This window comes from Seriola dumerili, unplaced genomic scaffold (assembly GCF_002260705.1).
Source record: "Seriola dumerili isolate Sdu_G_001 unplaced genomic scaffold, Sdu_1.0 BDQW01000066.1, whole genome shotgun sequence".
In the NCBI taxonomy this organism is placed as follows: Eukaryota; Metazoa; Chordata; class Actinopteri; order Carangiformes; family Carangidae; genus Seriola; species Seriola dumerili.
Genome location: NW_019174321.1, coordinates 3,993,213 through 4,006,468, shown reverse-complemented (window position 1 = coordinate 4,006,468; position 13,256 = coordinate 3,993,213). Strand labels below are relative to the sequence as shown.

At 40.9% G+C, this 13,256-nt stretch overlaps 1 protein-coding gene across 1 annotated transcript; it reads right to left on the bottom strand.

Annotated features, from left to right (window-relative positions):
• Nucleotides 1-140: 140 nt before the first annotated feature.
• LOC111219498 (putative helicase mov-10-B.2) lies at nucleotides 141-13,081 on the bottom strand. Its single transcript, XM_022742189.1, has 22 exons — nucleotides 12,509-13,081; nucleotides 12,310-12,415; nucleotides 12,015-12,187; nucleotides 10,903-11,144; nucleotides 10,561-10,807; nucleotides 10,080-10,220; nucleotides 9,806-9,968; nucleotides 8,516-8,667; nucleotides 8,253-8,423; nucleotides 7,577-7,724; nucleotides 6,506-6,667; nucleotides 4,254-4,357; nucleotides 4,025-4,122; nucleotides 3,249-3,347; nucleotides 3,042-3,150; nucleotides 2,815-2,932; nucleotides 1,691-1,882; nucleotides 1,530-1,601; nucleotides 1,296-1,421; nucleotides 1,106-1,194; nucleotides 719-837; nucleotides 141-500 (listed from the first exon to the last, which is right to left on the bottom strand). The coding sequence occupies exons 1-22, from the start codon at nucleotides 12,631-12,633 to the stop codon at nucleotides 436-438; spliced, it is 3,021 nt and encodes a 1,006-aa protein (XP_022597910.1). The 5' UTR covers nucleotides 12,634-13,081; the 3' UTR covers nucleotides 141-435.
• Nucleotides 13,082-13,256: the final 175 nt, after the last annotated feature.

The following is a 13,256-nucleotide window of genomic DNA, read 5'->3' as shown; positions in this document are numbered from 1 at the left end:
AGAAAGGAAAAAAGTTAGTTAAAAAGAGACTCACTTGTTCAGTGCAAAACAGCAGTAAGACAAACAAACAAATTCCTGAGATTTAATGTTCGGCTCTTAATTTTCTAAATGCAGAAATGATTTGCTCGTGCGCAGCGATGTTCAGGCTAATCCAACCTGCTGTAAGCTGCAGCTTTATTTAAAGACACTGAAGAGAGAAAGTGAAAAGTCAAGACAACCAAAGATTCACTGGTTCACTTTGGCATTGTCATCAAAAACAGAGCAGTGTTTACCGCACCAAAAATATGCAAATTGCTCTTAGAATAGTTCATAAAAAGGATAATCTTAAACAAGCGCTCAAAGAGAGGAAACATGAAATACTTCATGTACTTATATCTAATAGTCTTTCGAGTGATTTCACTGCTAATAGTTTTGTGTTGGTTGTTTAAGGGGATTTTAGTGCTCATTTTTCCACTCTGGGTCCACATGCTGCTGGAGGGGACTCTCCTCTGCTACAGGACCTGAGACAAATACAGAAAGTCACAAAAGTTCAGTTTCCCACGAGCAGGAAATTTCATGGCTGCTTTGTGCAAGTGATATTAGCCTGAATAAATGTTTTGTTCACATGCAATTGCTAACTTGTTACTATCTCAGCTGTAGCTAGTTATGATCCAGGCAAGCACAGGACTTCACTTGAGGCAATTTGTGTCAGTTTCATCAAGTGTATAGATGCACTAACTTTCAGAGTCCACGCTGATTTTCAGGGTTGCCAGTCTCGACACAAAATCGTCTTCCTCTTCTGTGTCTTTTAAGTCAAATCCTGTGTAACCCTTCCTTTCCACACAGTAGCTGATGAACCTGCAAATTAAAAAACACAAATTAAGTAAACAAACAAACAACAAATTAAAGAGCGAAACCGTGCGACACAATCAAAAGGACTTAACAGACCTTCTGGTGAAACTGTTCTGTCGAGTGCCGTTTCCAAGGTCAAGAATACACTTTCAGTTTGAAAAATCACATCACATTCGAACACAAGGCTCTTAACTCAGCGTCTGCAGCTGAAAGAATCCTCTTTATGTCTCCTAATGCTGACATAAAGAGGATTCTTTATGCGGCCAGCACTTACTTCTCCCAGGTGGAGTCCTTGTTGAGGATCACCGGGTTTCCCACAACGACCAACAGAGACCTGGCTCTTGTCACGGCCACATTGAACCTCTGCAGAGTAGATACATACATAGAAATAGAGAAATTAATAAGCTGCTTTGACGACAAACATATTAAAAGATTCTCGTGGTTTCAATAGGGCTGCGACAGACCTTTTCATTTGACAAGAATCCAATGTTGAAGTCTTTGTCCATCCTGACATAGTTGACGCTGCTGCGGACAGTGGAAATCATAATGATCTTCCTCTCTTGTCCCTGAAACTCCTCCACAGACCCCACCTGATGGAGTCAAGAGAAATGTTGTGCAGCCAGTTTAGGAGAGAGAATTTTTTCTCAATTTTTAAAAATTATATAATTATTATAATTATTTACAGCAGTATTACTAACCTTGAGCTCTTTCAGATCACTCCATTGACTCAGCGCTGAGACAGACTTCAGGGCTTTTTGGATTTTCTCAACCTGTTAGAAAAGTGATCATGTTACCAGTGACAAGTTAAAACTTCGCTCCTCATCTCTAAAATGCGTAAACGAACGCCCTGCAGGCTCACTTGTTTCCTGTAGGGGGCGATTATTCCGATGTCTTTTGCAGAGAGTTTAGGGAGGCCTTTCTTTCCTTGGGTTTCCATCAGCTTGGTGAGGTAGTCGACCAGAACTTCAATCTCAGACACGTTGAAGAAAGACGGACTGTTGGCCTCTCTCTCGTCTTTCCCAATCACCCCGTGGAAGATCACTGGGAAACCCTGTAGTGATGTAGGAGTGAGCAGTTGTCAGTTAATCATGTTATCCCTGTGGTTTACATGCTCTTTAATGACCTGTGTATTTTGTTTACGCCACATCCTGTTTAGTTTTTGTTGTTGCTCACTTTTGGCTTTTGTCTCATGCTTGATTGTCATCCTAAAAGAAGCGTTCCTCTTTAAACCGCCCTCCCAGAACTTATGAGAGTTTAGATTTTTTCATGCAGTTTCATTTTTGCCCTTTTTTTTCATTCCCAAATTAGATTTCTTTTCCCTAATGAGATCTAATTTGTCCTAATAATATTTATCTTGTTCCCTGTGCAACTCTGAAGCTGGTTACTGTCTTCAGTTCATTTAGATAATGAGTGCTGATGCTTTATGACACTAATCATAATTACAGGGACACTCATGCGATTTAGTATTGCACTTCCATAAAGTTGGGGGACTTCGGACAAGAAATATGGTCAAGCATTGGTGGAGCAGAGGCAGAGATATCCTGGTATGAGTCAAACTCCAAAAACCCTGGATCCTACATGTCCTACAGTGAAACTCAATAAATGGTAAATAGACTTTTCTATTCTTATCAACCACTCCTGCCACATTCACCCTACTCACACACATGGGAATAACATGGGATACATGGGATTCAGTATCTTGCCCAAGGACACTTCACCATGCGGACTGGAGGAGTCAGGGATCAAACGACCTTCTGATTAGTAGATGACCCCAACCCACTCTACCTCCTGAGCCACAGCTTCTTATAGCGTCCCCTTAAAAGGATGCACCACTAAACTGAAGTTGGTCATAAATATGTAAGCCACAGACATGTTATGTGGAGCTGCTGTAAGATGCACTCTTCAGAAATCTTTGCTGTGTGAATCAGGATGATTTAGGTCTTGAGATAATTTCTGAATTTTTGAAAAATTAAAAAAACAAACCTTTTTGGGGAGGTATTCCCAGTTGCAGAACGCCTCACGGTCAACCTGGTCAGCAAACACCTGCAGTTCGTTCTCATAGAAAAGCTGGTTGGGGATTTTCAGAATGGCAGGATGAGACCTGAGTAAGAAGGAGAAAAGAAAAGGCTGAAGAGTTTTAATCAAAACTGCCTGATTATCAACAAGCAACTCTGACAAAGCACAGCGGAGGTGAAAAGTGACAGACGCACCTGTAGTTTCGCAGCAGTTTGGTGACAAAGCGAGTGTCAAAGTGTCCGGACTCTGTACTTTTCTGATACAAATTGTTTCGTGTCATCAGCCTCTCCAGCAGAGAAAGCCCTGGAGATCATTCAAACAAACAAACGAACATCACACCGTACACATTAACTGCCGTAACAGAGGGCAATGGAATACATCAAGACAGAGAAATGTCTCACCGAGTCCGTGCTGCAACGCGAAGGGAGATCGAATGATCGGTCCCAGCTGCTTGGGATCTCCTGCCAGCACGAACTGACCCTGCTCTGGGTTGAGCAGACCTGTGCCACAGAGTGAACAAGTCGCCAAGTGATTAACAAGATAAATCAGTTCCCTTAACCGTGTTTGTTGAAATTTCGACCTTTAATCATAAAAGCTCCATTAAGGAGAGATGGGTGTGTCTTACAAGAGTGCTCTGTATTTCCTGCAATTTTTTCAAACTTTTTTTTTTTAAATCACCACTCCCACAGCCACACAGGATTTCCGCAGTAATGTTTGCTAAGCTGTGAAAATGGACAAAATTTACAATCCCAAATTCTTGTCCACCACATTCCTCAGATTCCTAGTTTTGTCCCTGTCCTTTTGACCTGCAGAATTTTTTTATTTTTTTATTGTGGTGTTTATTATACAGATGAATTCTGCCAAAGTCTGAGACATCATTTCATCATTTTAAGTGTGAAATCTTGATCTTTCACTTCATTTTTTTTTATTTTAGTGCACCATGAAGCAAATATGATTTGTAGACACTAGATTGTGATGTAAAGATAGGTCGTCCTTCATTTAATTAAAAATCAAGATATGATTTGTGAAATCCTGCTTGATAGATCAATTAGTTTGTTATGCACCTTTAAAATATGCCTCGGTTTTTAACTTGTTGTAAGATTTTGCAGGTACAAGATTTCACTGAAAACAAAAGACTTATTGTAGTGTACCGATGAGTCGGATATTCAGAGTTTACCTGCAATAGCAATGACGCACTCTGGCTCCACTGCCTGGCCTCCTTCATCCACAAACACATGAGTAAAATGACCAACTGGGATTCCTCCAGACACAAGTCTGAAAACAGAAACACACAGCAGAAATTTTACAATAGTAATGTGAAAGACAGAGAGGATGTCTCATGATGCAAAGAATGACACCAAAGCGTCTTTTAATTCTAAGGATAATTTTAAGCGACCGGCTCTTACCTTCCAGCTGTGATCATAGTTGTAACTATGATTGCGTATTTCATCAGAATTTCTTTCTCTGGATATACAAAGCAATCTTGTATCTCATCCCAGTTACAATATTTCTGCAGGAGCCAGAAGATATGACATGTACAATAAGAAAAAACAAACTTAATCTACATTCAAGGTCGACTTCGGGTTTGTAAAAACAGATGTAATCAGTGAGTCATTCAGTTCAAGCTGGTGAACTCACTGATCATCACTGTGATTATGTGGAACCTGCTTAAGATGCAGGAGTACTTGCTTGAGTTACTATGACATGTAAATATCTTTGCTTTCAATTTCGTTTTTTTCCCACTATAGACACACGTATACACACACACACACACACACACACACACACACACACACACACACACACACACACACACACACACACACACACACACACATATATATATATTGTATATATATATGTACAGTGGTGGCCAAAATTATTAGAACACCTGAAAGATCTGAAAATATTGACCTATTTTTTTGCCTCCAAAACATGATTTCATTTCACAATGTTCATGGAACATGCAGATGGTTGCTCTGAACACAACAAATATCAGATGAAGTGAGTCCTAATGTTTTTATCCACTGTTAACTTTAATATCAGGTATGTCCACCTTTCGCAGCATTACAGCAGCACATCTCTCTGACATAGTGTCAATATATTTCCTGAGAACTTCAACACTAATGTTCTCCCATGCCTTCTGTAACTCAAGCCAAAGGCTTTCCTTTGAATGTACAATAGATTTGTCCAGTTTATTTTCCAACTCGCTCCAAACTTGCTCGATGGGGTTGAGGTCTGGACTTTGAGGGGGCCAGTCCATCATTCTCAATGATCCAGCAGATTCCTTCTGTCGCAGGTAGTTCCCGCAATAGTTAGAAGAATGTTTAGGGTCATTGTCCTCTTGGAAAATAAGTCCAGGCCCAATAAGACGACTCCCAGATGGTACTCTGTGCCTCACCAGAATGTTGTGGTATACTTTCTTATCCATGATGCCATCCATTTTCACTAAGTCACCTGTGGCTGAAATGGCACTCCACACCATAATACTACCCCCTCTGTGTTTAACTGTTGGCAAAAGACAATAATTTTTATATCTCTCCCCCTCCCTCCGTCGAACATACACTCTTCACTTGTTGCCAAACTGTTCAAACTTGGACTCATTAGTCCACAACACTTTACACCAATCTTCCTTTGTCCATTTCTTGTGTTCTTTTGCAAATTTCAGGCGTTTCACTCTATTTTTCTCTTTCAGTAATGGTTTCTTTGCTGCTATTCTGCCAACAAGTCTTTATTCTCCCAGTTTCCGACACACAGTTCTTGAAGACACTGTTGCACCATTAGTCATTGTGGTGTTGATCTAGTCACGCAGTTCTCGTGAGGTCTTTCTTCGGTCCTTAAGACTGAGAATTTTGAGATGCTTCACTTGTCTGTCTGAAAGTTTATTTTTTCTACCTCTCCCCTGTCGGTCCTGGTGTGAATTGGTGGTCTAAAGTGTACTTTACAGAGCTTGGACTGCATCTCAAGTCCTTGGCTATGCGGCAGTAACTCCAGCCAGCATCAAAAAGGGGCTTTATTCGAACCTGTTGCTCATGTTCACCTCATGTTCAAAGAGCAACATGTGCTTCAAGACTTCTAGAGGCTTTGAATCTATACCAATTGGTGGCATGGCCTCAGTGACAAAACCCTGATGTTACCAATCACTTAATGAGCAGGAGGGGCCTTGTACATTCAAAAGAATCACAGAGCTGTGTCCTCAGACTCTTGCATCACCATCAATTTAACCACGATCACACCTGACAATGATTACACACGTAATTAGGCTTCTTCTGTGAAGGAACATGATTGTGTGACATTGATAGTGAAGCTTGTTTTTTGTAAGGAAAATGACCTAAATCTCTTTATGATGGCTCTATTCTATGGTTTATAGAGCATAATGATGACTTTGTAGATATTTTATTCGTTTTATGGGTATTTTAATGGCCAATTCAACAAAAACAACTGAACCTCTTAAATATGCCAAGTGTTAATTTTGGCCACCACTGTATATATACGAATAAAGATTTTGTTGATAAGATACAAAGATTCACTGAATCACAGGACATCAAAGGCTCAAATGTGCTTTTAGACAGTTTACCAACAATGAGACCTCAGTTGCTTCTTGGCCAGTGAACAGATTATCTTGTGCATATTAAAAAAAAAGGCAGCTGATGCTCACCAGCAGGTTCTTCGGGACGCTGTTGGGGTCTCGGCTGCTGGCGTACACGCGGTAAACCTGATGAGGATCCATGTGTACCATCAGTCTTTCGCAGAGCAAGTCACACGCACTGTTTGAAGGGGCACAGGCGAGGATGTGGGCTGATGGATCTGCCCCGCTGACCTGACAGCACGAGAAAAAGGGAAATTCATTACTCATACTTATTGACATATGAACAGTTGTGTTGTTTTAAAGTAACAATTTATTGGAAACAATCATATAATCATGCATATTAAAAACACATTAGAACATTATGCAAATTGATAAGGCCTATTATGAACCAAACTGGAATGACCAGTCTATTGTAAACACTATGAGTTCATCTTAGAGGCTCAATACGGCTGATTATTTACTTCCATCATATAGATGTTTAAACATTTTATCAGGCTACATATCAACCTCCCTTTTATTGTTGAAGAGCTCCCCCTTGCTCATCCCACAAATAATAAATGTGAGAGATCAGTTCATTAATTTAAAGCAAAGTATTTCTCTTTAACATTAAATATGTATGATGAAGTAAATCTGCCTCCTCAGGGTGGGGTTTGATCAGATATGACTCACAGTGGTGTCTCCGCGGTAACCAAAGCAAACAACAACACAACACTTACTGGCAGATTTCTGATGGTGATTGCTATGTTGTTAAAATCTGATAATAGTGTGTTCATCCTAGCGATTATTTTTATCATCGATTGATCAGTTGATTAATTTTCTTGGAAAATCCCTTGGGCTAAAAAAAACCAAAACATTGGAAAACAGTAAAAAAAAAATTGCCATCATAATAACACAAAAGTGATGTCACCAAATGTCTTGTTCTGTCTGAGAAACCTTATATATTCAATTTACTATGATGCAAGATTGTGAAAAGTAGAAAATCATCACATTGAAAAAACTAAAACCAGATTTTTGCTTGACACATCAGGCAAGGAAAACATTATAATGTGTCTGTAAATTTAAGACTTTTTAATATATTCTAGGGCCGTGAGGGAGGTGAATTCAATGTTTCGTAGGACATACAGATATTGTGTTTAATACCTGTTTCATAGCTTCAACCAGTGTGATCGTCTTTCCAGTTCCAGGAGGCCCAAACACAAGATGGGGAGCTGGTTTAGATGACCCGGCGACAATGCGCTGGACCGCAGCATGTTGCTCTGGGTTGTTTTCCAGCTGACGGTTAAACATCCTGTGAATAATGTGACAGTGGACACCTTAACACCTTGCACACTGGTGAAATATTTAAAAGTTAAAAAGGGGTGTTGAATATAAGTGAAACAGATCAACTGAGCAGAGTAAAACATTTTGAGTGTTTTAATGTGTCTCTGTAGCTTATTAACAGATAAGGGGACAAAGCTTCTGACTATCAAGTCTGAGCAGATAATAACGGTGAACTTTGCCTGTTCCAGAAAACATTATATTTACCACATCCACTCGAGTTCAGTTTAACCAAAGAATAATATTCCCTCCTGTGAGCAAGATATGGTGGATGAGCGCCAGGGGAGAACTGAGGTGAAGGCTGCTGAGCTCACACTCACACATCTGAAGTTCATATCGTCTTATCGCTGATGCCAGATACTTTAAGCTTCTCTGTAATACAAGTGCTTGAGATACACTATTTTAAGATGATTAGGTTTGTATATTTATAGATAACACTACATCCATGAGTGTTTTTTGTGCTGTGTATGCATGTATTTTGTGTGTGTTGGCACCAGACCTGAGTTTAGGCATGGAAAGATTAGTCACTGCTGCACCAGATGGGAACAGCACCTCTTCGAGCTGATGTTTTGTTGCCAAGTCCACTGCCCGATGCTGCAGCTTCAAGGGGAACCGGTTGATAGTAAACTCCACATTAAACTTCATATTGCTGATAAATGCCTGCAACAACCTGAGAGAGGAACAGAAAGTGAGAGGGACATGTAGGTTAGGTCATTTATTCTTGGTTATTGAATAGACATGAATCTTTAGTCCATCTCTTACCTCTTCGAGAAGCCCAGCTTCACACTATCCAGCTCCACCCTGTGAACATATCCGGTGTACACAGTGATCGGCTGGACTGTGTCCTCAGATTTGGACACCCTCAGACAGTCTCCTCGAAGTACAGATGGCCGATTCTCAGCAACACCAGGAACCTGTTGCAGAATATAAATGTTGGTTTGTGTTAAAGTTTCCAACACAGGTCACTGAGCTTACAGCTGATCAGCAAGCTTTCAGAGGACAACTACATATTATTATTATTATATATAAGCAGAACAAAAACAACGTGCAAAAACCAGTTATACAAAGATTTGTTCGTATATGGCATTTACGAGCCTTTTAAGAGAATTTGTGGTATCTACCAATTTTCTCGTACTTTTTCACTTAGGTATGAATGAAGTTCACGAGTGGTCCAGACCTGTCATGTGAGTGACGAACACATGGACTGTCTTTATTCACAGAGGGAAACCACACTTATAGTGGCTTAATTAAATAATAAATTTCGACTTAAAGTATGATACTGAAATTGATTTAATCAAAGTATAACAAACTTTTAAACAAACAAACAATTAATATTCTGTTCATCATCATCATCACCATCGTGGCTTGCCAATTTACTGAGGGGTTGGTTTTTTTTCTATAGATTTTTGTATTTTCATGGGCATATTTCATCACAGCAGTTTATACAGTAGTTACTTCAGTAGTTAAAGGGGCTATTTGTAAGTTTTCTGTGCTATAATACACCGTCAGAGCAGCGCTACGTCTTCAGGACAGATTGGTTAACGTGCTAACTTCAGAAGAAGAAAAAGACGAGATAGAGACAAGAGTTAACATTGGCGTTGCTTTCCACCGCTGGAGACAGCTCTCTGTGAGTAAAGGAATGAAGTTTGATGCTGAATCACAACGTTTCCTCTAGACTGTTAAGTAAACAGCTGTTAATGCTAACATTAGCTACGTAGCGATATCAAAACTTACATATAGGTCCTTTAACCTCAGTAGTTAGTTAGATCTTTATGCAGGTCTCTGTCCAGTATCATCCTCTGTTGCAAAGTTACATCACTTACTGCAGGCTGTGGTATTTCCTCATCTAACATCTCAGTGATTGTCCTCTGCCTGACCACCTCACATATTAGTCATGGGCCGCATTTAACTTAATGGAGCCTAAACCATTCTTCTCTCGCACCACAGTGCTTCTCTCAATTGTTTCAGCTCCTCTAATACGGCTACTGGCTCTGCTACATTTGTTATGTTTTTGTTGCTGATTTCAATGTTTTCTAATTAAGATTTCCTTACTCTGAGAGTGAGCAGTTTTCTGTTGCTTTGGTTCAGATTCATGGTTTGATTGTGGAGGTCATACTTCCTGATGTCCACCTCCATCTGTATCTCCTCCAGGTGCAGCAGGAGGTGAAATCGATGAGAGTAGTTCTTAATCTTCAGGGAACAGTTGAGGAGGCTCCTGGACGCACAGCACAGACACAGACATTGTGTTTAAGAGGAGGTCATTTATATAAGATACTTAACCTGTCAAAGGCTTGGTTAGCTGTAATCAGTTAGACCAGTTTCTCACTTCACTGATGGAAGTTTCTGCTTGGCATTTGGAGAGAGGTACCCAGAGTCCTCCATCCTTTGTTTAGCCAGTTCCTTTAGGTAATGAGGGTACCTGTAGTCTCCTAATTTCACTGCTGTCCTTAGATGATGCACAACAGAACTGCAAAACACAAAAGTCATTATTATTGTAATCAGCATGAATAGAACACAATTTCAGTAACGGTTCTGGGTCAGTTTGTTGATCAATTTCAATTACAAGTGAAGAAAATTGCTTCAACAAACTCCCAAATCAAACATTTGAACTGAGGTCTGTGATAGTGGTTTTCCTGCTACTGAGGATCCCTTTATTTAAAGTAAGCAAGTGTGTTGCATTCATCTGCTACATGCTATTTCTTAAACTCTGGGAGCAGCATCATTATCTTTTAAATAACTGGTCATAAAAGTGAATTTAGATTCATTTATATTGTGAGACTAAGACTGGTTTACAATTTATAACTTACTTTTCGGGAGGCACTCCCTCCACTATCACTGTTTCCACTGGCTTGTATGTGACCACCTGAAATGGTTTGTAAGGAGCCACGGGCCCCAGCTCCACAGCCAGTGGGGTCCTGGCAAAAGCTTCCATCTCTCTCACGATGCAGAAAGGCGCAGACCAGGGAAGATCTGGGCAGAACTCAAAGTACATCGTGGCAGGGAAATATCCAAAATGACTCAGTGTGTACCGAACCATGACTTCATAGCTTTCCCCTGCAGGCAGACAGAAAGAAACAAGAGGAGCTGTAAGTATTACTTGCCTTTCTTCAGTATGTTTTCTGTCAGTTGAAAGAGAGAAGATGTCTCACCAGGACAGAGGAACAGGGGACAGGCTCTGGTCACCCTCCTCTCATCCTCCAGAGTGAAACAGCGTATCCTGTGCAGGGCGGTGTAGTAGGTGAAGTAGATGCAGTTTTTGCCCTTGTTTACAATGTGGAACCTGATGACGAACAACTCCCTCAGACGGTCCACAGTGAACTGAACCTTTCCTCCGCTCGCCGATGGGTCTGAAGTGATCTCAATGCCGCCCTTATCAGCTGTCAGCTTCTTCCTGTGAGAGAGAAGCAGGATCAGGCTGATGCATCTCAATGTCAGTCCATCCTGGTGGTTGACATACAATACATACCATGTATCTGTAACTTTTCCAGATTAAGTCTGAGCAGGGACCTATGTTTGTCGTCACTTCCACCCCCTGTCTTTCCCTGTTCCCCTCGAGACTGCTGACTGTGAAATTAAGGCAAGACTGGAAATAATCTAAAAAAACAGCCAAGTCATTTTTCATAGTGAAAATATCTCCTATTGGGGTAAGAAATCAATTTGGATCACATGCAAACTGCTTTGCCTCAAGGGTTTTAATCAATCACATTTTTGATGTTACTGAGTAATCTGCAATTTTTCTTCCTTGCTTTAGGACAAAACTGACAACTGCTGATATTAATTATTTCTTTAAAAAATACTCTGTAATGAGGACAATTAGGGAAAATAATAATCCCAGATGACTTTGGCCCATCTCAGCCTCAGAGAGCCTTGTCAAGGTTTAACTCCCCTCCACACAGAATTCTTCTCATAAACATCCATCCATTCATTCACTGTCTACTCTAGAGCCGTTACAATTAGTCAATTAATAGATCAGTTAATCTTTTAGTTGATAACTATTAGTTGCAGCTCTAATTTAACCCATTTATCCTTTGCAGGGCTCCAGGGGGGCCGGCAGCTGTCCTAGCTGGCATTGGACAAGAGATGTGATGCACACGGGAGAGGTTACCAGTCTATCACATGTAGACAGCCAGCCATTCACACTTGCAAGTTTTCAATTATAGTTGCTGATTGATTTTCTGTCGATCAACTAATCCGTTAATCGACTAATTGTTGTGGCTCTCTATATCCACATCGTACATGGCTCACACTCAAATGTACGTACCTGTCCACCTTTAACTTGTGAAGGATTTCTGTGGCCAGCTTCTTCTTGGGGGTCAGCACAGGTATCACAGGGGTGGAGGGGGCAGGTGTCTCAGCTGTCTCCTGAGGGCCAGAGCTGGGAGTGTGCGGCTGAGGGGCCCGGGGCCTCCTCCACTGGTCACAGTACACTCTAACCTGCAGTGGAGATAAAAATGACATGATATTTCCTCATTTTATTTATACACAAAACATGTCCAGTCTTATCTTCTCATAACCCTCCAGCAACAGACAGCACTAGAGGTCGCTGCATTTCTTACCTGTGGTCTAGCATTTATGAAGATTTTCCCTTGTCTTACGTGGACTTTGTTGAATCTCTGAAGAGCATGTAAAACACTGTGAAATGTGGCGTCTTTTATTCCTTCTCTGGGAACGAAACACAAGACATGGAGGTAAGGGTGTTACACACAGTCCAGTGTAACAGATGCCCCTACGAGACACTTGTTCACTGCAGCCTACCTGCCCTTAAATTCAGAGTTGTAGATGTCTCGAAGTTCCTTTTTGCTCGTGGTAGACACTCTATCTCCCAGGAATTCAATGAAGTCCAGTCCTGATTCAAGCGAGTCCTTCAGCGACGACGGCATTTTGACTTGCTACAGGCCGCTGCCGTTACTGAATATCGGCTGACTGAAATGAGGAAGTTCATCTGCTGACCAACTATTTATTACCCTCAATTTCCTCAAGTATTATTGTGGCTGTTTGGTGTCAGCGCGCTCTGACAGTGAGGGCATTGGCAATTTTTTTTTTTTACGTATTTGGCACGACATGTACGTGTATTCGCAGTGAACGGGAGTTCAACTTTAACACGGGCATTGATTTGTCATTCATATTTTAGGTTAAAACAACAAAACGTTTATTTGTAGATCAGTTGTTTGGCACAGTTTCGCGTAAAACGCTAGCGGATCAACGCTCCCTAATGGCCCCAGTCAGGGAGCGTCTACAAATTAGTTTTGTACAAGGAAAGCGAAAACACCTCAGTGACAGAACAAAATACCGAGTCGAAGCGAAAAACTTTAGCACGAAGTCTCCTCTCTTATCTGCCTTACAAAGAGACGTCAGTTACATTTCCTTACTCGTCATATATGATAAATACACGGGCTCTCTCAGACATGGTATTGTTGACACTCCCTGGGCTGCAGTTATTACATAATCATCGACAGAGCAGGTACCGAGGTCTTCCTCTGTAAAATGGGTCAATGCTTCCGTC

Coding starts and splice junctions, on each gene's coding strand:
- LOC111219498 (XM_022742189.1), bottom strand. CDS start 12,633: ATGCCGTCGTCGCTGAAGGACTCGCTTGAATCAGGACTGGACTTCATT. Junction 8,424..8,515: donor AAGCTGGGCTTCTCGAAGAG/GTAAGAGATGGA, acceptor TTCCTCTCTCAG/GTTGTTGCAGGCATTTATCA. Junction 1,195..1,295: donor GATTCTTGTCAAATGAAAAG/GTCTGTCGCAGC, acceptor TCTACTCTGCAG/AGGTTCAATGTGGCCGTGAC.